This window comes from Podarcis tiliguerta (assembly GCF_965153285.1).
Source record: "Podarcis tiliguerta genome assembly, chromosome: 16".
Classification (NCBI taxonomy): Eukaryota; Metazoa; Chordata; class Lepidosauria; order Squamata; family Lacertidae; genus Podarcis; species Podarcis tiliguerta.
This window is the reverse complement of record NC_139549.1, coordinates 30,913,972-30,939,405: the sequence shown is the minus strand read 5'-3', so window position 1 is coordinate 30,939,405 and position 25,434 is coordinate 30,913,972. Positions and strand designations below refer to the sequence as shown.

Here is a 25,434-nt window from a genome sequence, read left to right as displayed (position 1 = left end):
AAAGGCAACAGTGTCATGTCATTTCATATGACTCTTGAACCAAGACTAGTAGTGTTTATAAAACAAAGTAATCCTTATCGCAGCATGTTTTCCAATTACAGACCTTTTAATTTTTTAATGGGCTAAGGTAACTTCACCGAGTCTCGTTTGTTGCCTAGTAGGCATCATTACCTGCAAAGGAGACAGGTGTTGGGTTAGAACAAGGGTGGGTGAACATCTGTGACCCTCTGCAAGTTATTGGACTCCAACTCCCATCAGCCACTGCCAGCATGGGGCAACAGTCAAGGGTGATGGGAACTGGAGTCCAATAACATCCAGAGGGCCACAGGTTTCCCAGCCCTGGGCTAAAACATAGACAATATATTTGATGCTTCAATCTTTCTGGAACTAAGGAGATCTGAGTTTGGTCTGTGCCTGGAAGGGGAGACCTCCTCGAAACATGTGTACCGGAAGGGTAAGGCATAATTGTAATGCACAGAAGCTCGCAAACAAGTTCCACTGCTGTAAATAATGGTTTTTAAGAATACACATCATTTTTGGTATGTGTGTGTGCGTCTTCTTAGGAGCCGAATCATTCCCACTGTACTGTGCCATCAGAATTATGTGTGTGTTCATCAGGCTTAAGTTAAGAATATCATTTCCGCATCGAGACTAATGTGGCCAACGTCCTTCGCTTATGCCAAATGCAATTTGCAAACAGTTTTGACATGTTTCTGGAGTGTGTGTGTGTGTTTTTTGGGGGTGGGAATACAAGTTAGAATTTGAATTAAAAGAAGCTTGGTCAGCAGAATTCAAAGCAGAAATGTCTACAGTAGGTGTATGGTAGGATTTCTGTATTGATCATTGAAAAGCTGTCTGTGGACAAACGATGCCTCTCTCGGCCTGAAAACAGAGATGAGCACTGCATCCCATAATGAATTCAGCTGGACTTAACTATCCAGGGGTCCTTGACCTTATTTTAAAATACCTTCAGAAAAATTTAGTTTGCAGACATTTTTAAAATGCAATGCATTTTATGAATGATGTGGCAGATTAAAATGATGAGGCTTCATTCTTAAAAAAACAAAAAACAGTTCAGCAATTTTAAAACATGGGATTAATCATGTTTATCCTGCCTCTCAATTTACCAAAATACTGAATACTAGGTTACGGGTACATGCAAAAAGATGGAGGCCATAACTTCAACTCACTCTCTGGCCACACTTGAGTGAAGGTTGCCGGACTCGGTGGTTTCTGCATTTATTTGAAAGGGTTGGCCATGTTTAGCCTGGAGAAGGGACTTTCACGGGGAGATGGGATAGAAGCCTTTGAATATCTGGCTGCCTGTAGTGCAGAAGGTGGAGCAGATTTCACCTGGGTTGCTGCACTAGAGCCAGTGGGTGGAAATTTCAGTTTCCTAATCTTTAGATTTCAGATAAAGATTACAAGGAACTTCCTTATGGGAAGAGCTGTTTTGACAATGGAATACGCTGCCTTGAAAGGCTTTCCAACGCTGGAGATCTTTAAACTCATTGTGAATGGCCACCTGTTTGGGGATGCTGTGGATCCTAAATCCTGCATTGAGCACTGGGTTGTAGATGACCTCCAGGATCCTGTCCAACTCAGATTGAATGGGTTGTGTCAGTGGTGTAGCGTGGGGGGTGCAGGGGGGCTGGCTGCACCGGGCGCAACATCTGGGGGGCGCGCGCTCGCACTCGCAGCTCTCTGCCCCTACCTGGCTCACTCACTCTCTCTCACTGCAGTGCTGGCTGTGCGAATCCAATCCGAGCCGCCGGGTCGCTGCCCACTGTGGAGGGGAGGGTGCCAGGCATGCTAAAATCGAGTGCTAAAATCCACGGGTTAGGGGGCGCAAATTACTTGCCTTGCCCCAGGTGCTGACAACCCACGCTACGCCACTGGGTTGTGTACAGTTACATCCTACTTAGAGTGGACCTACTGAAATAAGGAACCTAAGCTAGTCATGGCCATTAACCAGTGGGTCTAAGTACAGTGGTACCTTGGTTCTCAAACTTAATCCATCCCAGAACTCCGTTCCAAAACCAAAGCTTTCCAAAACCAAGTTGCACTTTCCCATAGAAACTTATGCATTAATCCGTTCCAGACTTTTAAAAACAACCCCTGAAACAGCAATTTAACATGAATTTTACTATCTAATGAGGCCACTGATCCATAAAACAAAAGCAATAATCAATGTAAAGGTAAAGGTACCCCTGCCTGTACGGGCCAGTCTTGCCAGACTCTAGGGTTGTGCGCTCATCTCACTCTATAGGCCGGGAGCCAGCGCTGTCCGCAGACACTTCTGGGTCACGTGGCCAGCGTGACAAGCTGCATCTGGCGAGCCAGCGCAGCACACGGAACGCCATTTACCTTCCCGCTGGTAAGCGGTCCGTATTTATCTACTTGCACCCGGGGGTGCTTTCGAACTGCTAGGTTGGCAGGCGCTGGGACCGAACGACGGGAGCACACCCTGCCGCGGGGATTCGAACCGCCGACCATGCGATAGGCAAGTCCTAGGCACTGAGGTTTTACCCACAGCGCCACCTGCGTCCCTAATGTACTGTACTATAAAATAAATAAGACAGTTTTGTAGAAGATAAAGATTAAAATTATTTTTTTCTCTCACCTGCACCGATGATTGTCATTGTTTGGATTTCCACAGTCACACTCAGTCAATCAATCAGTAGCTGAACTGGGTTCCACACAGTCACAAAAACAAATTAAACTAAAAAGCCTCAAAAACAAAAATGCAAAATAAATAGCAAAAACAAAAGTGCCAAACTTAATTCTTTCCGGAAGTCCATTTGACTTCCGAAATGTTCAAAAACCAAGGCACAGCTTCTGATTGGTGCAGGTGCCCCAGAAACAATAGCTGACAGCCACATCAGATGTTTGGCTTCCAAAAAATATTCGAAAACCAGAATACTTACTTCCGGGTTTTCATTGTTTGAGAACCAAGGCATTTGAGAACCAAGGTACCACTGTAGAGCCATTGGAGACGCCCCTATGATTCATTTGTAGCCCACCTTCCATCATAGGATACCAGGTTTAGTATTCTCAGGCACCCATCCGGCCACTGGCCGGATCTGGACCTGCTGACTATTCAGCAAAGCTGCTGTACCATATGCCTTCAGATTGTGGCAAGGAGCTGCTCCCCCCCCCATTAGATGGCTAAGAGGAAAATGGATTCCACCTGGTTAAAATCGGGTGTGCCATGGAGCTCACTGGGTGGCCTTGGGCCACTCTCAGCCTCTGAGGCCCCTATCTTACAGGGTTGTTGTAAGGATAAGGTGGGAATGAAGGAAGCCATGCATCTCACCTTGAGCTCCTTTGAGGAAAGGCCAGATACAAACATAATAGATAAATAAGTGTCCCTCTGGAATTTTGAAAGCAGGCACATTTTTACATCCAGAAACACAAGTTGGAGCAGGGAAGAAAAAAAAATCTAATTGCCGTACAGTGGTGCCTCGTAAGACGAAATTAATTCGTTCCGCGAGTTTTTTCGTTGAGCGAGTTTTTTCGTCTTGAGAAGCACCACTGCATTTAAACACTAACAATGGCGGGGAGGGGTGGGGAGAAGCAGGGCAGCTGCCGCAGCCGGTACCTCGGACTCACCCGCGCCTTGTGGCCACCGCGCGACGCGGCTGCTGGAGGGCGGCGGGGCTCAGGAGCGCAACTCCGGCTGCAACGCTGGCTGCTGGCGGCAATGGCTCTCTCAGAGGAGCGCGCGAGGGCTGTGGGCAGCGGCGCGAGGCAGCCGGAAGGTCGGCCATCAGCCGGAAGGTGGGAGGGAGCCGGAGGAGCGGGGAAGCGAGCGTGCGTGTGTGCAGTGACCGTCACCATGACAGGAGAGGCAGGGCTGTTTCGTCTAGCGAAGCAAGCCCTTAGGGAAATCTGTCTTGCGAAGCACCTCAGAAAACGAAAAACCCTTTCGTCTAGCGAGTTTTTCGTCTTCTGAGGCATTCGTCTTGCGGGGTACCACTGTACCTTGGTTGCTGTTCTTCGAATCCCAGACCAACTCAGAAACTACCATTTGTTATCGTATTTATGGAATTCCAAAGCTGTCATTTCGCCATGTAATCACAAAAGAAGTTTCCTAATTCGCGTTATATATATATATATATATATATATATATATATATATATGCAAATGTTAGAAAGATTATCTTTGGGCGGGTGGGGGTCAGACCAGAAAAAAGAACAACTTAAAAAAACCCACCACATTAACTGTTTCCCACAGGAAAAATTCCAGCAGAATTCAGCAACTCTCCTGCTCCCACTCCTGTCACTTGCATTTCCATCGCACATTCAAGCAAAAACAAAATTGCTGGTAAAATATCATGCGGTCCCCTCCGTCTTGGCTGCTTCCAGCCCAATAATCCCGACATCTAGAGCCAAGGCCCAAAAGTATGATTTTTCTAATCACTTTTAGAATAGTCATGAGATGGTGCCCAAGGAAAAACAAACAAACCGATTGTCAGGTCTACCAGAAATAAATCTCTCCAAGGTACATCTGGCAAACCAATTGGGAGGACTCAAACCAGCAGGTGTGCAGCCATAATTATGGCCGCAAAAGTATTTGAAACATCCAGGTGTGCTACTGATCAAATATATGAAATCCCTGTTATTCTCTGGAAATTCCAAGCCCACCAGGTGCCCCTCCTTACAAAGGAAAGCAAGATTAAAGAATTAGCAGGCTGATCTTCAAAGTGCTGGCACAACACACACACACACACACACAATCCCTTTACTTCCCTCTCTTTTATAGTGCAACCCTAACCTCAGCGCCTAGGACTTGCCGATCGCATGGTCGGCGGTTCGAATCCCCGCGGCGGGGTGCGCTCCCATATTTGGTCCCAGCGCCGGCCAACCTAGCAGTTCGAAAGCACCCCCGGGTGCAAGTAGATAAATAGGGACCGCTTACTAGCGGGAAGGTAAACGGCGTTCCGTGTGCTGCGCTGGCTCGCCAGATACAGCTTTTCACACTGGCCACGTGACCCGGAAGTGTCTCCAGACAGCGCTGGCCCCCGGCCTCTTGAGTGAGATGGGCGCACAACCCTAGAGTCTGGCAAGACTGGCCCGTACGGGCAGGGGTACCTTTACCTTTTATACCCATCTACTCAAAAATAAGACCTCCAGATATCTCCAGCCTTCTGGAGCAAGTCTTATTAAACCTCACTTCTGTTCAGGTCTTTGCGCTCTCTGAATGGTCCTTTCTCTTCCTCCTGAAATTGGTTCCGCTGGTATGCAGACCGTTTCTGAAGACTCTTCGCTTAGACTCTTCTTTTCCTTTCCGTTGATCTTGCAAGAGCTTTTTAAAGTCAATATCCCCATCCCTATGTATTTTAGACATTGGCATGGTTTGATTGCCATTCTTATGCACGTAACAGTGGTACCTCGGCTTACATACGCTTCAGGTTACATATGCTTCAGGTTACAGACTCCGCTAACCCAGAAATAGTGCTTCAGGTTAAGAACTTTGCTCCAGGATGAGAACAGAAATCGTGCTCCAGCGGTGCGGCAGCAGCAGGAGGCCCCATTAGCTAAAGTGGTGCTTCAGGTTAAGAACAGTTTCAGGTTAAGTACGGACCTCCGGAACGAATTAAGTACTTAACCCGAGGTACCACTGTACTCCTAAGTACGTGTGTGTGTAGTTTTGTAGCCTAAAGCACCTATTTCTCCCCACCTCACCCAACTCCCCTGCTTTTTTTGCCATTTTTCAAGTTACGCAAACCATTTCTAGCAGAATGGGAATGAAGAATGGGTCGTTTCGAGGCACAGATGTTGAGCATTAAGGAGAACAGTCATTAAACAGCACCAGTGTGACATTTGAGGTTCTTGGTTTTGCAGTAATCCTTTTCTGTGCAAATGTTGGGTGTTTAGTTAGCCCATTATCTTAAAAAAAAGGGGGGGGGGGAGGTTTTAGCTTACTTTCAAGTCTGCCTGATGGAGAGGTTCAGTGCCACCAGAAAAATGACGTGTTCCTACACTATCAGAGCCTTAAAAGCTACTCAGTACGTAGTGCTTTGCCGATTTTGTATACCCAGGACTCTTTAAAGAAGATGGAGGGCCATTTACTGGCTGGGTCTTGTTTAAAAGACAGGAGGATTGTGGGAAGATAGATTTCTTGCAGTAGGACTTTCCTATATTTAGTGGGAACATTCTGCATGAGAACAGGGAGGTGCTCCTTGCGCTGGTCTGGGGTCACCCTTGTTGCATTTCCTGAAGGATGCAACTACAATCATAAAAACAAGCTGCGTCCTGAAAATATACACCTCAAGTGTTAAAAGCCAGGCTACAGAGGTACACCTTCAGCATTCATCAGAAGCTGTATAAAGTGGTACCTAGGGTTAAGAACTTAATTCGTTCCAGAGGTCCGTTCTTAACTTAAAACTGTTCTTAACCTGAGGTACCACTTTAGCTAATGGGGCCTCCTGCTGCCGCGATTTCTGTTCTCATCCTGAAGCAAAGTTCTTAACCCGAGGTACTATTTCTGGGTTAGCGGAGTCTGTAACCTGAAGCGTATGGAACCCGAAATACCACTGTGCAAGGGATCTCCAACCAGTAGATCCCTGGCTGATCCTGGTAGATCCAGGATCGTTATCGTGTACAAAAATTTACTGGGGGGAAAGCTAAAAATCTGTGCAATCCTCCTAAAAAAAGCTCAACAACTCTGGGCAATCCACCCACCCACCCCACGCACGCTCCTCCTCCTTCCAATGACAATGGGTAGATCAATGCTAGTTTTTTTATACTGGGAGTATACATGCCTGCTGCATACTGAAGGTGCCAGATACAAATACAGTGGTACCTCGGGTTAAGTACTTAATTAGTTCCAGACGTCCGTTCTTAACCTGAAACTGTTCTTAACCTGAAGCACCCTTTTAGCTAATGGGTTCCTCCTGCTGCCACTGTGCCGCCAGAGCACAATTTCTGTTCTCATCCTGAAGCAAAGTTCTTAACCCGAGGTACTATTTCTGGGTTAGCGGAGTCTGTAACCTGAAGCGCATGTAACCCGAGGTACCGCTGTACAGTGGTATCTCGGGTTACGTACTTAATTAGTTCCGGAGGTCCGTTCTTAACCTGAAACTGTTCTTAACATGAAGCACCACTTTAGCTAATGGGGCCTCCCGCTGCTGCCGTTCTGCCGCCGTGCAATTTCTGTTCTCATCCTGAAGCAAAGTTCTTAATCCGAGGTACTATTTCTGGGTTAGCGGAGTCTGTAACCTGAAGCGTATGTAACCTGAAACGTATGTAACCCGAGGTACCACTGTATGTGGGGAGCAGAGACTCCAAGTTGCATGCAACATTGGGGGGGGGGAGGCTTGTCGCATATGTGTGTTGTGAGGAGGCCACGAGGCCCACGGAGGCCCTCTGCCGCTGTGGGGAGCCCCAGTGATGACCTCTGCTGGCTGGATAGTCTTGACAGAGCCCGGCCCCTCAAGATTACGGGGGCTCAGCCTCACCCCCACATACGTTGTGGGGGCTGAGCTGTCCTCAACCCGGTAGAGTTGGTGCCAATGGCAGTGGGGGAGTTCAACAGCTATGGGGCTGCTGCAGAAAATAACTAAATAGAAATTCAGTCCATCTCACCACAGTGAGGACGTCTGTGGCCAGTTGACCTGTCGATGGGAAACTTTGAGGCCTCTGCTGCCGTTCTCGGCTTACCTTTATCTTTAAACCAAACTTGGCGAGACAGCACATCACGTTGAGGGCTTCTTCCAGCAAAAGGCTGTCATCTGTGAGTTAAAGCACATGGCGCCCAGAATTCAGTTGCCCAGAGCCTAATCCTGCCAAGGCTTGAAATGTACACCATTTCCTGGTGCGTATATGGTGTGTGCCCTATTTTGCGTAGGGGCAGAGACTGGCCTCTGAACAACAATGGGAAGGCTGTAAAACAATGGAAAACAAGGCTTTCACAACACACCTTAGCTCATTGCATCAGTAAGAGCTCTCGGGCGAGAAAAAGGAAATTCAGCTTTATTTATGAATGGATACGGCGTATGTTTGAGATCAACTCCCCTCTCCCTCCCTTCCCTGCTGCTGTGGGTCTAAGAATCTTCCATGATGCTCTCCGTGTAGGGACATGCAGTTGGAGCTCCAACTTCATGCCAGCTTAATAACCCTCCCCAGATTCACACACACAAACCTTCCTTCTGTCAGCAAAACACTTGTGTGTCGGTAATTAGAAGTGTGAAAAAGAAAAAGAAAAACCTGGTATTAAATCCTTCCTCGTAATTCCAGATAGCCTCTGGGGTGACTCTCTTCTCCATTCTGCCTCCGTCTTCCTCCTGTAAAACTTCAGAGCTGTGCGTTTTTGGCTTCAAGGACAACACCCTTTTGGGTGTGTTTTTGCAAAGTGCCGTCTTTTGAGTCAACAGAGCGCTGCATGCACGTGCCCCTGTTTTGAAGGTGTTCGCGAGGGTATTGACGCGACTGTGGAAGATAAAAGGACTTTAAATCACAACATGATTCTTTTTGCAAAGGCCTCATAATAGAGAGAAGGTTTGCTATAGGCATTGAGGGAAGCAACCTTGTTCAAACGGTGTCGTTTTGTGCAGGTCGTTTTGGACGTGTGGTGTAGTGGTTGAGAGCGGTAGTCTTGTAATCTGGGGTACCGGGTTCGCGTCTCTGCTCCTCCACATGCAGCTGCTGGGTGACCTTGGGCCAGTCACACTTCTCTGAAGTCTCTCAGCCCCCCACACCTAACAGAGTGTTTGTTGTGGGGGAGGAAGGGAAAGGAGAATGTTAGCCACTTTGAGACTCCTTTGGGTAGTGGGATAAAAAATCCAAACTCTTCTTCTTCCAGGTCCAAGAAGAGTTTGGATTTGATATCCCGCCTTTCACTCCCTTTAAGGAGTCTCAAAGCGGCTAACATTGTCCTTTCCCTTCTTCCCCCACAACAAACACTCTGTTAGGTGTGTGGGGCTGCGAGACTTCAGAGAAGTGTGACTAGCCCAAGGTCACCCAGCAGCTGCATGTGGAGGAGCGGAGACGTGAACCTGGTTCCCCAGATTACGAGTCTATCACTCTTAACCACTACACCACACTGGCTCTCCAGTTGGAAGAGGGAGTAATGGTCACTTCACTGACGCACGTGGGGGCCAGGAGCGAAACCCCCGCACAGAATGGTCGCCGCCTGTATATAAAAATAATACAATACAGTACCTTGGTTCTCAAACTTAATCCGTTCCTTCCAGTAGCACCAACTAAGTTTGTTATTGGTATGAGCTTTTGTGTGCATGCACACTTCTTCGAAGCTCATACTGATAACAAACTTAGTTGGTCTCTAAGGTGCTGCTGGAAGGAATTTTTGTTTGTTTGTTTTGACAACGGCAGACCAATACCCTACCTGTAACTTAATCCGTTCCGGAAGTCTGTTCCAAAACCAAAGCACGCTTTCCCATAGAAAGTAATGCAAGGCGGATTAATCCATTGCAGACTTTTAAAAACAACCCCTAAAACAGCAGTTTAACATGAATTTTACTATTGATCCATAAAATGAAAGCAATAATGTACTGTACTATAAAATAAATAAAGCAGTATTGTAGATGATTAAAAAAAAAAATTAAATTTTTTTTCTTACCAGTACCGATGATAGTCATTGTTTGGTTGGGGGCTTTCATTGATTTCTGCAGTCACACAATCAATCAATCAATCAATCAGTAGTTGAACTGGGATCCACACAGTCACAAAAATTAACCGAAAAAGCCTCAAAACAATAAATAGCAAAACAAATAGCAAAAACAAAAGCACCAAATATAAACTCCAAATATCACCTCAGAACACTGCAATCGGAAACGGAAGACTTGAATTACAATGGGATGCACAAATTAACAACGCAACAGGAAACACAAAACAGAGCATGTTCGGCTTCCGAAAAAAAGTTCAAAAACCGGAACACCTACTTCCAGTTTCGCAGTGTTTGTGTTCCAAGCTGTTCGTGAACTAAGCTGTTTGAAAACCAAGGTACCACTGTACAGATTCCGCATCCCAAACTAAACTGCTACTACTAAAAACAGCAACAATGATAATTTTAAGTGACATAATGGAGCAACAATAAATATCTCAGAGCAATGTACCGAAGTAAAATAAGTAAGAAACCACAAAAGCAAATAATTCTGTGATTCTATGAAATCTTACACGAAACGCGTCAAGATACAGCATCAAGCCGCCAGGTTTTATGCCGCATAAAAACCCCTGACAGAAATCGATCTTTCCCTTCAAATGTAACTCAATGCAGCAATGAAACGACGAAAGAAAGAAGGAGAAAAATCCAAACTCTAAACAAGGATTTGGGATGAAAATCACCTTAATTTCCCATGACACACTAAAGTCGTGATCCTAAGCATGCTTATCTTCAAATAAATCCTGCCGCAATCAGTGAGACTTGCCTCTCGGTCGACATGTTTCTGTTGGGTTGAAAGTTTTGTTGGTGCGATACGGTTCTTTTTGGGGATACTTGATTGCAACTGGCAGAGAGAGAAAAGGATCCCTTTACCACTTTCTCCATCTCAGGAAACATTAAAAACAAACTCTTTTGACAGATTCGTAGTAGTTGACATCCATCATGATGATATCTCCTACCTTTTTTTTTTTTTTTTTTTTTTGAAAGCAGTATACAGGAAATAAAACACGTGATGCTATGGGGTTGGTTTGTTTTCCTACGAAAAGCAGTATCTGTTAAAAAAAAAAAAAAAACCTTGAGAATGCTCAGAAAATACAATTTGAAATACCCAGGAAAAAAACCATCCCAGATCAAATCAGGTCTGTATCTGGACATCTGCGAAAGGCTTTCCTTTTAAGGATATATTGATTTATATATTTATTTTAATTGAAACATACTCCGCAGCAAAACCTTAGACGTGTCTTCTCAAAAGTCAAGCCAACTGAGGCTTGAGGGCAGAGGACTCCTACTGGTGGGTTGCGGGGATCCAAAACAGGGGTGCCAATTTTAATAAAATATGGGGGGGGCAGGTGACCTCCACCACATAGAATGGATCACATGATGTGTTGCACACTTACCGTTTGAATGGCAATGCCCAACATCTTTGGGGGGGCCTAGCCTCTTCAAATATTTTTTTGTGTGGGGGGCAAAGGGACCTCATTCCCTTGGAGTTGGCTTCTATGATCCGAAATTTTGAAAAGTCTTCTAGGCAAGCATGGCGAAAAAGAAGGGAGTGGCCTTTCCCCAATCCCTTGAGGGGGAGCACTTTTTCAGCTTCATATTTCCTTCCCATTGTCCCTCCCTTATAAAGAACAGAAAGGCTTTGGCAGAGGAAAGATGTTGAGCCCTTTGGTTCAAAGCCTACACCCAGTCAGCCCTAGGCAATTCCTTTTTTCTTTCTTTTTTTTTGCCTCTGATAATATTGGAGCTCCAATGTCAGTAAACTAAGGCCAGTGGAGGGTTCTTCAAGAAGCGTTCTGAGGTCAGATCTCTGGAATATATAAAATGCAGTCAGATAAGCCTAAAACTAGCCTATATAAGCTCAGTGGCGTAGCGTGGGTTGTCAGCACCCGGGGCAAGGCAAGTAATTTGCGCCCCCTAACCCGGGGCAAGGCAAGTAATTTGCCCCCCCCCCGCTGCACTGTCCCTCCCCCAGATAGTCCCTCGCGCTCTCTCCGCACCGCACACCTGGCACCCTCCCCTCCACAGTGGGCGGCGACCCGGCGACTCGGATCGGATTCGCACAGCCAGCATTGCAGTGAGAGAGAGAGAGTGAGCCAGGTAGGGGCAGAGAGCTGCGAGTGCGAGCGCTCCCCCCCTCGATGTTGCGCCCGGTGCGGCCGGCCCCCCCTGCACCCCCCACGCTACGCCACTGTATAAGCTTCCCTTTAAGCTGCAAAGGGGTGGCACTCTGCTGAACTCACAAACGTGAGGAAGGAAGCATAATGTCTAATAAATATATCCTCTCCCAGTACTATTCACATTTCAACAAGATTTCCCCCTCCAAGGTCAGACCTGTCTCTCTGCCCTACATGGAGATCTAAGACACCCTGTGACCTCTGGGATGCCATATGATTGTACCCTTAATTATTCTCACAAAGATCGAGTTGGCCTGTTTTTTAAATATACAGCGGTTTGTGTGCTACGGTTTGACAGTTTTCTCTTGAAATGGTGCTGTATCAACAGCGAGCCCCGGAAGCATCGTGGTGGTGGTGGTGGGGAGTGTTTTGACATTTAGCAATAGGTGTTGGGGCACAATTTCGCTAGGACAGGCATGTCCAAAGTCCGTTTTGGGGCCTAATCCAGCTGGCTTGCCGGTTTCATCTAGCTAGCCCCTGTGGCAGTGTGTTTATTTCCCCTGTTTAATCTAGCCCCTGTGTTTATTTCCTGGGGTAAAATCCTAACAACTTGAGTCCTAAAAGAAGCTCAACAACTTTGGTTGGCCCTTTGGTCAGCCCCCACGGCCCTTTACTTCGTCAAATTTGGCCCTCAAAAGTTTGGACACCACTTGGCTTTGTTGTTTAGTCGTTTAGTCGTGTCTGACTCTTTGTGGACCAGAGCATGCCAGGCACTCCTGTCTTCCACTGCCTCCCACAGTTTGGTCAAACACATGCTGGTAGCTTCGAGAACACTATCCAACCATCTCGTCCTCTGTCGTCCCCTTCTCCTTGTGTCCTCAATCTTTCCCAACATCAGGGCCTTTTCCAGGGAGTCTTCTCTTCTCATGAGGTGGCCAAAGTACTTGAGTCTCAGCTTCACGATCTGTCCTTCCAGTGAGCACTCAGGGCAGATTTCCTTAAGAATGGATAGGTTTGATCTTCTTGCAGTCCATGGGACTCTCAAGAGTCTCCTCCTGCACCATAATTCAAAAGCATCAATTTTTCGGCGATCCGCCACTGGGCTAGGAGTGTTCATTCTATCCCTGAGCCCAAATATCAGTCTCGGTTTATTACTTCTGTTAAATCAAGGTGTTTGAATTCACCAAAGCTTTGGGGAAGTAGTCAAAGTATGGGCTGTATATGAGTTTCTGAGTTTTCCATCTATGGCAAGGGTGGGGGACCTCTGGCACATGGGCAAGATGGCCCAGGGGTTCAAATTCGGTCTGCGAGGCCATTTCCCACAAGCCACGTCACCTGCCCCACATCCTGACATCTGGGGCAGGTAGAGACCCATGTGCAAATACAGGGTGCTCCCGATTTGCATGGGAAAGCAGGCTTTGGCTCTCAGCTGATGAGCACCAGAGATGCTTTAAATCAGCGGTTCTCAACCTGCGGGTCCCCAGATATTGTTGGACTACAACTCCCATCATCCCTAGCTAGCAAGGCCAGAGCTCAGGGATGATGGGAGTCGTAGTCCAACAACATCTGGGGACCCACAGATTGAGAACCGCTGCTTAAAAGCATTGCGCAGGGCTGTTTGGAAACCCATTAGGAGGCTCTTTGAATTCCCAGCTTTGGGACCTGAGAGCATGAAATCACACAGCATCATTATGATGCCAGGCGATTGACAGGTGGCCTGCCCCACCCACCCGTCAGATTTTGCCCGCGAGGCTAGGATCTTCTAAGGATCTGACCCGTGGAGCCAAAAAAGGTTCCACACCCCTGATCAATGACATATGTACAATGTTGTATGTCAATAGCTGGTTGTTTCTCCATTCAGTAACTGGGTGTGTGTGTGTGCTTTGTGCTTCCCATTGACATTTTTTCCCCTCTTACAGGAGCTTCTAATACATTATTGCAGTAATGGCTCTGCCTTCCCCGGATCCTCAGTACGTTCTGCGGGGAACAACTGATGCAGTCAATGCTCTGTGCTTTCATTGTTCAGATCCAGAACCAGAAGTTCCCATTCTTTTCTCTGGGTGAGTATGGGGGTGTCAGGATGAGAGATCAAATTATATTAGAAAAAAGTCTTAAACAAGCATAGTCTTACGATCTGCTCAGCAGTTTGTTTCCTTTTAATGTACCATACTTTTCCGTATATAAGGCTAGTTTTTTTACTTTACAATTATGTGGAAAACTCTGGGTTGTTTTATACACGGGGCAATCTCCCCCCTACTTTCTTAAATTGTAGTCCCTAAAAATAGTCTTCTATTTTTATTTTTATTTTATAATATTTATTGCTTTCTGAGCAATTTAAACACTACAAAACCAAACAAAAACAACAACAAAAAACCAATACAATACAATACAAAGACACTACACAACACTAAACACATTAAACTAACAAAACCAAACAAAAACAATTTAAAACACTCAAACAATTTCAATATCTTATCTTTCATTCACTTATTTCACCGACCTCCTCACACCTCCCTTTTTGTATCCCACTTCTGTCAAATGTTTCAGCAATTCCTTTCCATCTTCCTCTGTTATCTGTCTAAAAATAGTCTTCTACATGGGGACATCTTATACACGGAAAAATACGGTATTTTATGTGCCAGGAATGTATGCATTGAACTCTGTCTGTTGGGTCTTTGGACCACAATGAAGAATTGAATTGAAATTGGATGTTTGGTATTAATCTTTGTATTCTTTTTCAAACTTTTTTTAAAATTTTGTTTGGTTAAAATTTCAGATATACATTTTCCACCATTAAATATACAACAGTACTTACGACGACTTCCCTTCTTCTCCTTTAATGGTTCCATGTACTTCCAAAATTAGCTGCATATTTTATTCCCGCCATCTAGTTTCCCCCTTTCCATTATATCTTAATCAGGCAGAGGGCCTTCTCGGTAGTGGCACCCGCCCTGTGGAATGCCCTCCCACCAGATGTCATAGAAATAAAACAACTATCTGACTTTTAGAAGAAATCTGAAGGCAGCCCTGTTTAGGGAAGTTTTTAATCTCTGGTGTTTTATCGTTTTTATTACTATTATTATCATTAATTATGTTGGAAACTGCCCAGAGTGGCTGTGGAAACCTAGCCAGATGGGCGGGGTATAAATTATTATTATTATTATTATTATTATTATTATTATTATTATTATTATTATTACTGTTGAATTTACAATAATCCTGCTAGCGATTTGTGAGCCGGTGTAGTGTAGTGGTTAAGAGCGGTGGACTCCTAATCTGGGGAACCGGGTTCGCGTCTCCGCTCCTCCACATGCAGCTGCTGGGTGACCTTGGGCCAGTCACACTTCTCTAAAGTCTCTCATCCTCACTCACCTCACAGAGTGTTTGTTGTGGGGGAGGAAGGGAAAGGAGAATGTTAGCCGCTTTGAGACTCCTTAAAGGGAGTGAAAGGCGGGATATTAAATCCAAAACTCTAGCGATTTCATTTGCTTGCAGTTGTTTTCCGGTTACTCCACAGATATTTTCCATTCCTCTTTATATACCCAGTCTTCTTGTTCTCTTACCGTGCTGGCTAGACCTGCTAGCTCTGCGTATTCCATTATTTTCAGCTGCCATTCCTCCTTCTTTGAAACCTGTATTCTTTTTCTAACTTTAATAACATCTAAAAAGAAAACCAAAAGGTGTGTGACTGTGTAAGACAAGCAAAGCAAGCATATTCAGATTCTCTTTGTATGGAGAAGTTTTTTTGGAGTGCGACGGCTTAGGCGTCTCTGCCATAAAAATTTAACTTTCAAGGAACATCCCAATATTTTACTGATTTGTTTCCCCCCTAAAGGGAAAGTAATGATCAAATCAGCAAGCTGGTAGTGATTTTTTAAAAAAACAAAAACCGGTCTCTGCCGTGTAGAAAGTCTGTAGGCAACTTAGGTAAGTTTGGAAGTACCACCAGATTGCTCATGCTTTGAAACGGTTGCTGATGAAATTAGCATTTGTCTCCCTCCCACCCATTTTTCTTTTCTTGTTTAGCTCTTCTAATGGGCTGGTCCATATCTGGAATCTGAAAACACGCAGGGTGGATAGGACACTGGATGGGCATGGCGGGAAATCAGTGTACTGGGTGAAAGCTTTACGCAACAGAAGAAATGCACTTCTTAGGTGAGTGATGCAATTCAGAAGGCGCACACTTAGAAGATTGCGGAATTAACGATGCCTCTATAAAAGGGCATCAGATTGAAAAGCTGGAGCAGTGGAGAGGGGAATTCTTTTTCAGCCCAGGAGCCCACATTCCCTTCTGGGCAACCCTTTGGGGGAAACATGGTAGCGGTGGGCAGGGCCAGAGGTCAAAGTGGGCGGAGCAACAGATTGCATGGCTCCTTTCTGTGTTAGGCAAGTCTCTGCAACATCTGGAGGGGGACACAGGCTCCACATCTCTGGATTTCATTGACTGGGAGCAGCTCTGCAGGGTTTGAGACAGGAGTCTTTCCCAGCTGCGACCTGGAGGTGCCACCAAGAATTACTGTATTTTTCGCTCTATAAGACGCACCCGACCATAAGACGCACCTAGTTTTTAGGGGAGGAAAACAAGAAATAAGAAGCCTCCTGAGCGAAGAGGGAGCGCAAGGCCCTGGTCTCATGAGAGAGAGCATTCCACCAGGCTGGACCCAATGTTGAGAAGGCCCTGGCTCTGCTTGAGGCTAATCTAACTTCCTTAGGGCCCGGGACCTCTAGGGTGTTGCTGTTTATGGACCTTAAGGTCCTCCGTGGGGCATACCACATAGGATTATGAAGGATTATTACAAGACCACTGTTCTCTTCACAGAACTACAATTCCCAGAGTTCTTTAACAATCAATCCCTCTGCTGGGGAATTCTGGGAACTGAAGCCCTGTGAAGGGAATAGGCGTCTCCTAACAACTCTCACTATCCTTAACATACTACGGTTGCCAAGGTTCCTTTTTTGGGTGGGAGGAAGCCATGCCTTTTTAAAGCGGTATGATACTGGTTTAAATGTATAGTGCGGATGGGGCCTTGGTATGATTAACGTTGGATACAGGCCATTTAATGCACACACAGAATCAGCTGAAGATAACTTTCTCTGCGTCAGGATGAGCAGGCTGTCGTCCACACAAGCTTCTGCCACAATAAATCTGCTAGGTGCCACAAGGCCTTCGGTTGTTTTGACTGACAGAATGCTCCACCTTCTTCTGGAGCGGATTGCCAAAGCGTCAGGGTAATTTGGAGATGTTTTGACATGTTTATCAAGAAAAGACATCTTCCGTAGCAGACCTTATTAGCATTTATATTTGTTGTCGTCTGCATAACCACAATTAACAACCCAGAATTAAATCTGAGTTGTTAACATAATTACATGGTTTTCATTTCGCATGCACTCTGTGCTCAGAAGCATTGACACAGAAATCTTTCAGGACTACAGTTATTTCTGGGTAGTGTTCCTTAATTCTCAATCTCCATAAGAGAACGTCTGTATAGGTTGGTCTCTGCACTTAGCTGGGGTTGGTTGAAGAAGCAATTCGGTCAGGATACCTGAGAAACCTCACTTGCGTTGATGGACTTCTGAGTCCATCTTAACACCCACATTTCAAAGTGTCTATTACTGTACTTCATATGAGGTTTGGTTCTCGTAATTTTAAGTATCTCATCTGTCTTCTGTAATGTTAATTGTACTGCAGATCAATATGTTTGGTTTATTTTCAAATTACATGGTAGCAACACAATGCAAATGTTTTGTTTGTTGCAGTTATTAATACTATCTTCGTATGTGGCGTGTCATTGTTGTTGTTTACTAGCAGCCTCATACCTGACGTGGCTCTGGAATTCTAAGAAACAAAAGTGCTATTGTGAAAGGTTTAGTCCGCCATTTTGATGCAAAACAGTGTCCAGTTGTATCCAGACATGGTAAAAAACGCGCTTGTTGATGTCAGATATCATCGTGCAAAACCTAGTTACAATATCTTAAGAGGTGCCCCAATACACAGCAAATAACTTTCCAAAATGTCTATACAGTGGTGCCTCGCAAGACGAAATTAATTCGTTCTGCGAGTTTTTTCATCTTGTGAATTTTTCGTCTTGCGAAGCACGGTTTCCCATAGGAAATGCATTGACGGTTTCCCATAGGAATGCATTGACGGTTTTAAGAAAAAGGCGCAAGACGTTTTCGTCTTGCGAAGCAAGCCCATAGGGAAATTCGTCTTGCGAAGCAACTCAAAAAACCAAAAACTCTTTCGTCTTGCGAGGCATTCGTCTTGTGAGGCATTCGTCTTGCGAGGTACCACTGTATTAGATTTTTGTGAGTGGGGGGAGCTGGTGCATTTTATGTACTTCGACCTTTCATCCAAAACTGACAGGCAGCAATGTTCTTTTGGCTGGAACAGGGGAAAGCCATCCAGACTTCTTGCAAACTTGTTTGCCCTGTGGCCTGAAGCAGGGGCAGCTCGTCCCATTTCAGAGCTTGAGGTGAAATGGAAATTGCCGCCCTCTCTGCCGCTGCTGCACTTCCCGCCCCGCAGCTGTTGACATCTGTACCAATTTCTGGGAAGATCTTGCCGAAATCTCACGAGATTTCGTGTACTCTACGATATCTCACGAGATTTCATCAATTCTCACTGGAAATGGGCACCGATGCTTCGGCTAATTCATTGTGGATGGGCTGGGCCGGGCCGGGCCTGAGGTAAATTTAGCAGCCGCCTTGTTGAAGCTAAGCAGGTCTAGGTGTGGTAAGTGCTTGGAGCCACATGTGCACCACATTGTGTTCCATAATGGAAGAAAGGCGGGATATATATGTAATAGAACAAAAGCTCTTACCTGTTTCGGAAACTTGCTTGTTCCCTATGCATCTTGAGGTGACGTAATCAATTTGTTCTGAGAAACAAGGAGCAGGTTCCCATCTATGTTTGGATACAGTTGGGTGCCATTTTGAATCAAGATGGCAGGCTGACTTTTTGAAAGCTGCACTGATTTCAACTACAGTGGATGCTCGGGTTTCGAATGTGATCTGTGCAGGAAGCACGTTCGCAACTCGCAGCGTCCGCAACCCGCAGCGCCACGAATGCGCATGTGCAGGTCGCGCGTTCGCAACTCGCAGCGTCCGCAACCCGCAGCGCCACGTATGCGCATGTGCAGGTCGCGATCCAGCACATGCGCAAGCACCGAACCCCGGAAGTAACCCATTCCAGTACTTCTGGGTTCGGCACAGTGCGCAACCCAAAATCGCGCAACCTGAAGCGTCTGTAACCCGAGGTATGACTGTACTGATTTCCCTGTCACCATGTGTTGGCAGTTCATCCCATTCCAACATTAGTCTGCAGTAAACGACAACAACAAAAACTAGGCACACAGGTGATGCTGGAGGATCTCTCAGCCCACTGGGCCCCTTCCCAGGATCCAGTTCTTCCAGTTCCCCACTCTCACTCCATTCCTCTTCCCGCTCTGGCAATTCCCACCATGATTTCTTCATGGGACTCGTGGCACCATAGAGCTAAACCCAAGGATGTTTGGTGCCTTCTATATCTGAAGGGCCTGTACTGCAGATTAGATATTTGATGAGTTCTATCATGTTTGTTGCCATCCCAGCCAGGTCTCCCCTTCTCCAGACCGAACATACCCAACAGCTTCAGCCTTTCCTTTAACATTAGACTAGTTAGACCGATAGCCCTATTCAGGATACAACAGCTTCATACATTGATGGCTCCTGAGCCTGGAGGCTTGAGCTCAAAACACGCAAGATTTGTTCTTGTTGTTTAGTCGTTTAGTCGTGTCCGAATCTTCATGACCCCCCTGGACCAGAGCACACCAGACACTCCTGCCTTCCACTGCCTCCCTCAGTTTCGTCAAACTCATGCTGGTAGCTTCGAGAACACTGTCCAACCATCTCGTCCTCTGTCGTCCCCTTCTCCCTTTGCCAGCATCAGGGTCTTTTCCAGGGAGTCTTCTCTTCTCATGAGGTGGCCAAAGTATTGGAGCCTCAGCTTCACAATCATTCAACAATGATATTAATGTGACGTGTGTTGTTTTCTTTAATTTGATGGGCAAATACAGTGGTACCTTGTGTTACAGATGCTTCAGGTTACAGACTCTGCTAACCCAGAAATAGTACCTCAGGTTAAGAACTTTGCTTCAGGATGAGAACAGAAATCATGCTCCAGCGGCAGCTGGAGGCCCCATTAAGCCAAAGTGGTGCCTCAAGTTAAGAACAGATTCAGGTTAAGAATGGACCTCCAGAACTAATTAAGTTCTTAACCCGAGGTACTGCTGTAAAGGAAACAGAAACCAGCTTCCCTCCTCTTGGTAGCCAGGAAATTGACAGCTCAGGGTGGCTTATGCGAGGGCTGGGTATATAGGAGTGTTAGATACGTATTGGAATGGAGCTCTGTTGAGGATCCATGATGAAGCTGCTTGGCAAAGAGACGCTCAGAATCTGCAAATTCTGCCGTATGACAAAGAATGTTTCTGATTGTAAAAGCCAGGGCCGTGACCAAAACATCTGCCTGTGGGACTTGGCCGAAGGAAGGAGTGTTGTCACAGACTCTGTTTCCACGGAGAATATTGGGTTCTGCAAATGCTCCCTCTTGGAGGTTGAAGAGAGACGGTGGCTACTAGCCATGCCATGGAAAGGCCTGGAAGAGGTAGGTAATGTATTTTTGCCACCCTCCATCATAAGGTTCTGGAACAGATGACCATAATATAAAACAACATTAAAATCCATTAAAAGACTTCAGAATAGGCCCTAAAAAAGATACATCCTGCTGGGAAAGGCCAATGGCAACGTCCATAGAGCGAAGGAGCCAGTTGTATCGTAGAGACCACCCAGACCATCTTCCACTAAAATGTCCGAGGCCAGCAGAACAATTGAGAGTGCTCCCTTGGTTATCTTAACACCCAAGAGGGTCTGTAGGGAAGGAGGTGGTCTTTGAGATGCTAGGTGGAGCATGAACAATATTTGGCATGCTCTGGTTTTTCCATGAGTTGGATGATCCAAAATGTGGAAATGTTCATTATCTATGTAAAATAACTTTTCTCAGAAAGAGGCGCAATGAATTCTTTGTGTTGGCTAATGAGATCTGCCAAGAACACAATGGCTGCTAATGGAATATTCCAAGTCTGGCTTTAGCTGATGTTTGAAAATGTGTGGCTGATGACCTTCTTTATGTGTGCTCTGTGGGATCTGGGATGGTGATCCTGACTGGCAGTGAATTCCCCTCGTTCTCAGGCAGAATCCTTCTATCTGGAAATGCCAAGGCCACCTTCTACATTCAAAGCAGTTGTTCTGTTTTGAGCTATAATCCCTTCCCCCAGAGGGTGGGCTTGGCTTTGCTGTTTGCAGTCACGGTCTTGCCAGATTATTTTTTTAAGTGCCCAAGTCAAAAATTCCACAAAATTCATGTGTAAGCTCCTTTTTAATATATATATATATTCTATCCTCAAACAGGTAACACCATGAGCCAAAGTACTTTTGAGGCTTATGATTAACATGAAGACTTAATATGTGTTTATGCTTGGCCGGGACCCAAAGGGGGTAATTTTGTCTTGAAGCAGATTCCGTCTATGAATAATAAGACCTGAACAGACATTTATTTGTTCCTGATTGCATTTAAATCACCAATTATGAGTTACATGCACTTCTCTTGCCAATTTGCCAGAAACATGCTAAAAAGCATTATAAATGTGCAAAAGGAGAAGGGTGTGTTTTCTTGTGGCCACCTATAGCCACCCAGGAACACTATTAGCCTCAGGCAAAGACAAAACTCTCCTAGTAAGCACAAAAACGAAGGAGAGAAGATCAGCACGGAACGTCTTCTGGTTTCAGCTAGAGTCGACAAAATACATGAGACCCGGGATTTATTTCTGAGGCTCGGTGGCAACCATTGCAGGCTGCTTCTTGGGTCTTCCATACTAGCAGACTTAACCCTTTTGCATGCTGCAGGGAGTGCCCCAAACTCGCTGCCTTTTGGTCTTCAGCAATAGCAGCCAACAACCCTCAGGTCTTGCCTTCTCTTATGCCACGATGAATGCAACAGATACTAAGCTGCAGAAATATTTCCTTCCCTGCCTAGATTGTGGATGGGGAAGCATGTGGCTAACCATATGTTGTTGGGCTCTCGGTCTCCTCAGTTCTAACCACCATGGACAATGGGCAGAGGTGAGGGGAGTTAGAGCTCAACAGAATCTGGAATAATAATAATAAATTCTTTATATCCCGCCCTCCCCAGGCGAAGCTGGGCTCAAGATTCATCCATGATCTAGGCCAGGGGCAGCAAACTTTTTCAGCAGGGGGCCGGTCCACTGCCCCTCAGACCTTGTGGGGGGCCGGGCTATATTTTTTTTGGAGGGTGAACAAATTCCTATGCCCCACAAATAACCCAGAGATGCATTTTAAATAAAAGGTCTCATTCTACTCATGTAAAAACACGCTGATTCCTGGACCGTCTGAGGGCTGGATTGAGAAGGCTATTGGGCCAGATCCAGCCCACAGGCCTTAGTTTGCCTACCCATGTTCTAGGCTTTTCCACTTTGCAGATTTAGCGACAAAGTAGACCTGATGAGGGTGATCTGATCACAGGTTTCCTCTTTTTTAAAAAGGCAGTGATGGAGTTGAAGTGGGGAAAGTGTGAACTGGGGTGAGGTTAACACACCATTTAAATTGCCCTCCTGAATCTGCTCCATGCCTCATGGGGAAGAAACCTGCAGGTAGCATACTGGGCAAGCTGCACTTTTGGAAGCATGTGCTTTTGAGTCGGGGGTGGAGGGAAAGGGCCATTGCCCCAATCCAAATTATCTCAGATACGCACACATGTCTGTAGCTGTTTTCAACTGAAGGAAGTTGGGAAACCTGACGGTGGCTCTTTCACAACTTGTTTAAGCTTGGCACCGGGACAGCAAACCTGAACACACTTGCTTGTGAGCAAGGCCTATGGAACTCAGAGGGACTTCCTCCTGAGTAAATGTGCGTGGTTCTGCTCTCTGCTGAGAAATGCAAAGAATCCTTAGGAACGCAAGCGCTCCTAGCTCTTTGCTGTCCTTTAAAATGAGAAAGGAGGCTCAGGCTGGTTTCCTCCAGACACTTTCCTAATAATAACAATATAATAATAATAATAATAATAATAATAATAATAATAATAATAATAATTTATTATTCATACCCCACCCATCTGGCTGGGTTTCCCCAGCCACTCTGGGCGGCTTCCCAAAAAATATTAAAATACTATAATACATCAAACATTAAAAGCTTCCTTAAACAGGGCTGCCTTCAGATGTCTCCCTTCCTGGGAAACTACCATGGCAGGCGATAAGAGCAAATAGCAAACTTGTGGCCTCCTAGGTATTTGGTGAGACACAAGACAGGGCCTTCTTGGTGGCTGCTCCCAGATAATGGTATATATTCCCCCTCAAGGCTCGTCTGGTCCCCCACTCTGCTTTCCTTTTGCTAGCAGGCAAAGAGATGTTTTTGTTCCAACAGTCACTGGCTGTTATGACGGTTTAAAGTGATTTCAATGCTATTTTAAACAAGGTTACTTATTTAACGGGGGCAGAGAGTGAATTTTTAGTTGCGTTGGTTTGTGTTGTGAGATGCATTGAGTTCTTCACTGGGAGAAAGGTGGACTATAACATGAATAACTAAATAAAGACATAGACAGTGCTGGCCTATAGAGACCAATGACTCAGCATAAGGCTGCTTTGTGTGCAATGAATAATAATAATAATAATAATAATAATAATAATAATAATAATAATTTTTATTTATATCCCGCCCTCCCCAGCCGAAGCCGGGCTCAGGGCGGCTAACAACAATAAAATAGTACAAAATTCTAAAATCATTCATTATAAAATTAATTCAAATCAAATTGATGGCAACCATTAGGCTAAAGTTCTGTGAAGACTGCCAAAGGAGGGAGTCAGGCTGTGCCCTGACCAAAGGCCTGGTGGAACAGCTCTGTCTTGCAGGCCCTGTGAAAAGATGTCAAGTCCCGCAGGGCCCTAGTCTCTTGTGACAGGGTGTTCCACCAGATCGGAGCCACAGCCGAAAAAGCCCTGGCTCTAGTTGAGGCCAGCCTAACCTCTCTGTGGCCTGGGACCTCCAAGATGTTTTTATTTGAAGACCGTAAGTTCCTCTGTGGGGCATACCAAGAGGAAGGAACCAAAGGTCAGCTGTAAACAGTGGCGTAGCGTGGGGGGTGCAGGGGGGGCTGGCCGCACCGGGCGCAACAGCTGGGGAGGGGGCGCGCTCGCACTCGCAGCTCTCTGCCCCTACCTGGCTCACTCACTCTCTCTCACTGCAGTGCTGGCTGTGCGAATCCGATCCGAGCCGCCGGGTCGCGGCCCACTGTGGGGGGGGGGTGCCAGGCGTGCAGTGTGGTGCGGTGCGGAGAGAGAGCGAGGGACTATCTGGGGGAGGGACACTGTAGGGGGGGCGCAAATTACTTGCCTTGCCCCGAGTTAGGGGGCGCAAATTACTTGCCTTGCCCTGGGTGCTGACAACGCACGCTACGCCACTGGCTGTAAAGCATGTGTTTTGCATGCAGAAGCTGTCCGGCATGGCCAAAGCCAACATATGGAGGACCACAGGTTCCTCACCCCTTTTGAGCATGATGCTGAGCTCAATGGACCGAGTATGAGGCACCTTCCTACATTTCTTGGTGGGATTGACTTCCAAGTCATTGTGAATAGGACTGGGCAGCAGGTTAGACAGCTGCCTTCCCCTAGTTAGAGCACTAGCAGTACCTTCTCCTCCCTCGGCAAATGTCCTGATTTTCTCAGCGCTATGTCTGCTCCTGAGATGGTTTAATAAATTGGAGGCACACTTCGTTGGGAACCCTATTGAAATTGTGGGCGCCCTAGCAAGAGCTTTGGGCAAGCCCTGTTCATTTCAGTGGAACTTAGCGAGCTGAGCTTCCTACTGGTTCGCAGGAGCGAAACGAGGCTTCGTTTCACCTGGGTCAGGCCCAGTTTGGCACACACCCCAATGCACATTTGTGTACAAATGGACAGTCTGGGAGCCTCAGTGGCACCTCTCTGGAGGTTTCACCTGGGGCAAAAGAAGAAGAAGAAGAGTTTGGATTTGATATCCCGCCTTTCACTCCCCTTTAGGAGTCTCAAAGCGGCTAACAATCTCCTTTCCCTTCCTCCCCCACAACAAACACTCTGTGAGGTGAGTGGGGCTGAGAGACTTCAAAGAAGTGTGACTGGCCCAAGGTCACCCAGCAGCTGCATGTGGAGGAACAGGGAAGCGAACCCGGTTCACCAGATTACGAGTCTATTGCTCTTAACCACTACACCACACTGGCTCTCAAAAAAACCCTGGTAGCTACGGCTCTTCTGGATTGTGCCCTTCAAACCCACCACTCTCTCTCTCTCTCTCGTTCATCAGCAGTAAATCATTGACGTCGTTGTACCTTCCACCTCTTGGGCTCTTGCGATTTAAACCACAGACTGCTCAAATCAGAGCATGTGCTCTCAAAGCAGCTTGGCCCCCTTTGATTTTTCCTCCCAGTTTTTCAACACGAGAGTGCCAGTAAATTGTGTTGTGTACTGAACGCAACTCGTTGTGCTGGCAAGGCTGCCTTCTGGCCCTTCTGAATGCCTTAATGTGCCCTGAATGAGTTTCATGCCGATGGTTTGCCATGGAAATGATTCATACAGGAAGAGGGAAGAAGATCAGGGGGAGAGAAGGGGTAGGAGG

At 46.2% G+C, this 25,434-nt stretch overlaps 1 protein-coding gene and 2 long non-coding RNA genes across 7 annotated transcripts in view; 2 read left to right on the top strand and 1 right to left on the bottom strand.

Moving 5' to 3' along the window:
- Window positions 1-25,434, top strand: part of LOC310666933 — a 256,212-nt gene that overhangs the window by 55,053 nt on the left and 175,725 nt on the right. The gene's annotated exons all lie outside the window — the stretch shown is intronic.
- GNB1L (G protein subunit beta 1 like) overlaps window positions 1-25,434 on the top strand; it is an 87,454-nt gene that overhangs the window by 33,843 nt on the left and 28,177 nt on the right. For 4 of the 5 annotated variants that reach the window (XM_083418358.1, XM_083418354.1, XM_083418356.1 and 1 more), the window contains 3 exons: window positions 13,662-13,802; window positions 15,769-15,897; window positions 20,221-20,383. In XM_083418358.1, the coding sequence (XP_083274484.1) occupies window positions 13,687-13,802; window positions 15,769-15,897; window positions 20,221-20,383 (408 nt within the window). In that variant the 5' untranslated portion in view covers window positions 13,662-13,686. Of the gene's footprint in view, window positions 1-13,483; window positions 13,572-13,661; window positions 13,803-15,768; window positions 15,898-20,220; window positions 20,384-25,434 lie in introns of those variants that run through there. The other variant, XM_083418357.1, reaches the window with a different exon arrangement.
- LOC310666930 lies at window positions 461-10,493 on the bottom strand. The gene is made up of 3 exons (XR_014506114.1): window positions 10,309-10,493; window positions 8,212-8,433; window positions 461-713 (listed from the first exon to the last, which is right to left on the bottom strand). It is a non-coding gene; the product is annotated as an uncharacterized lncRNA (long non-coding RNA).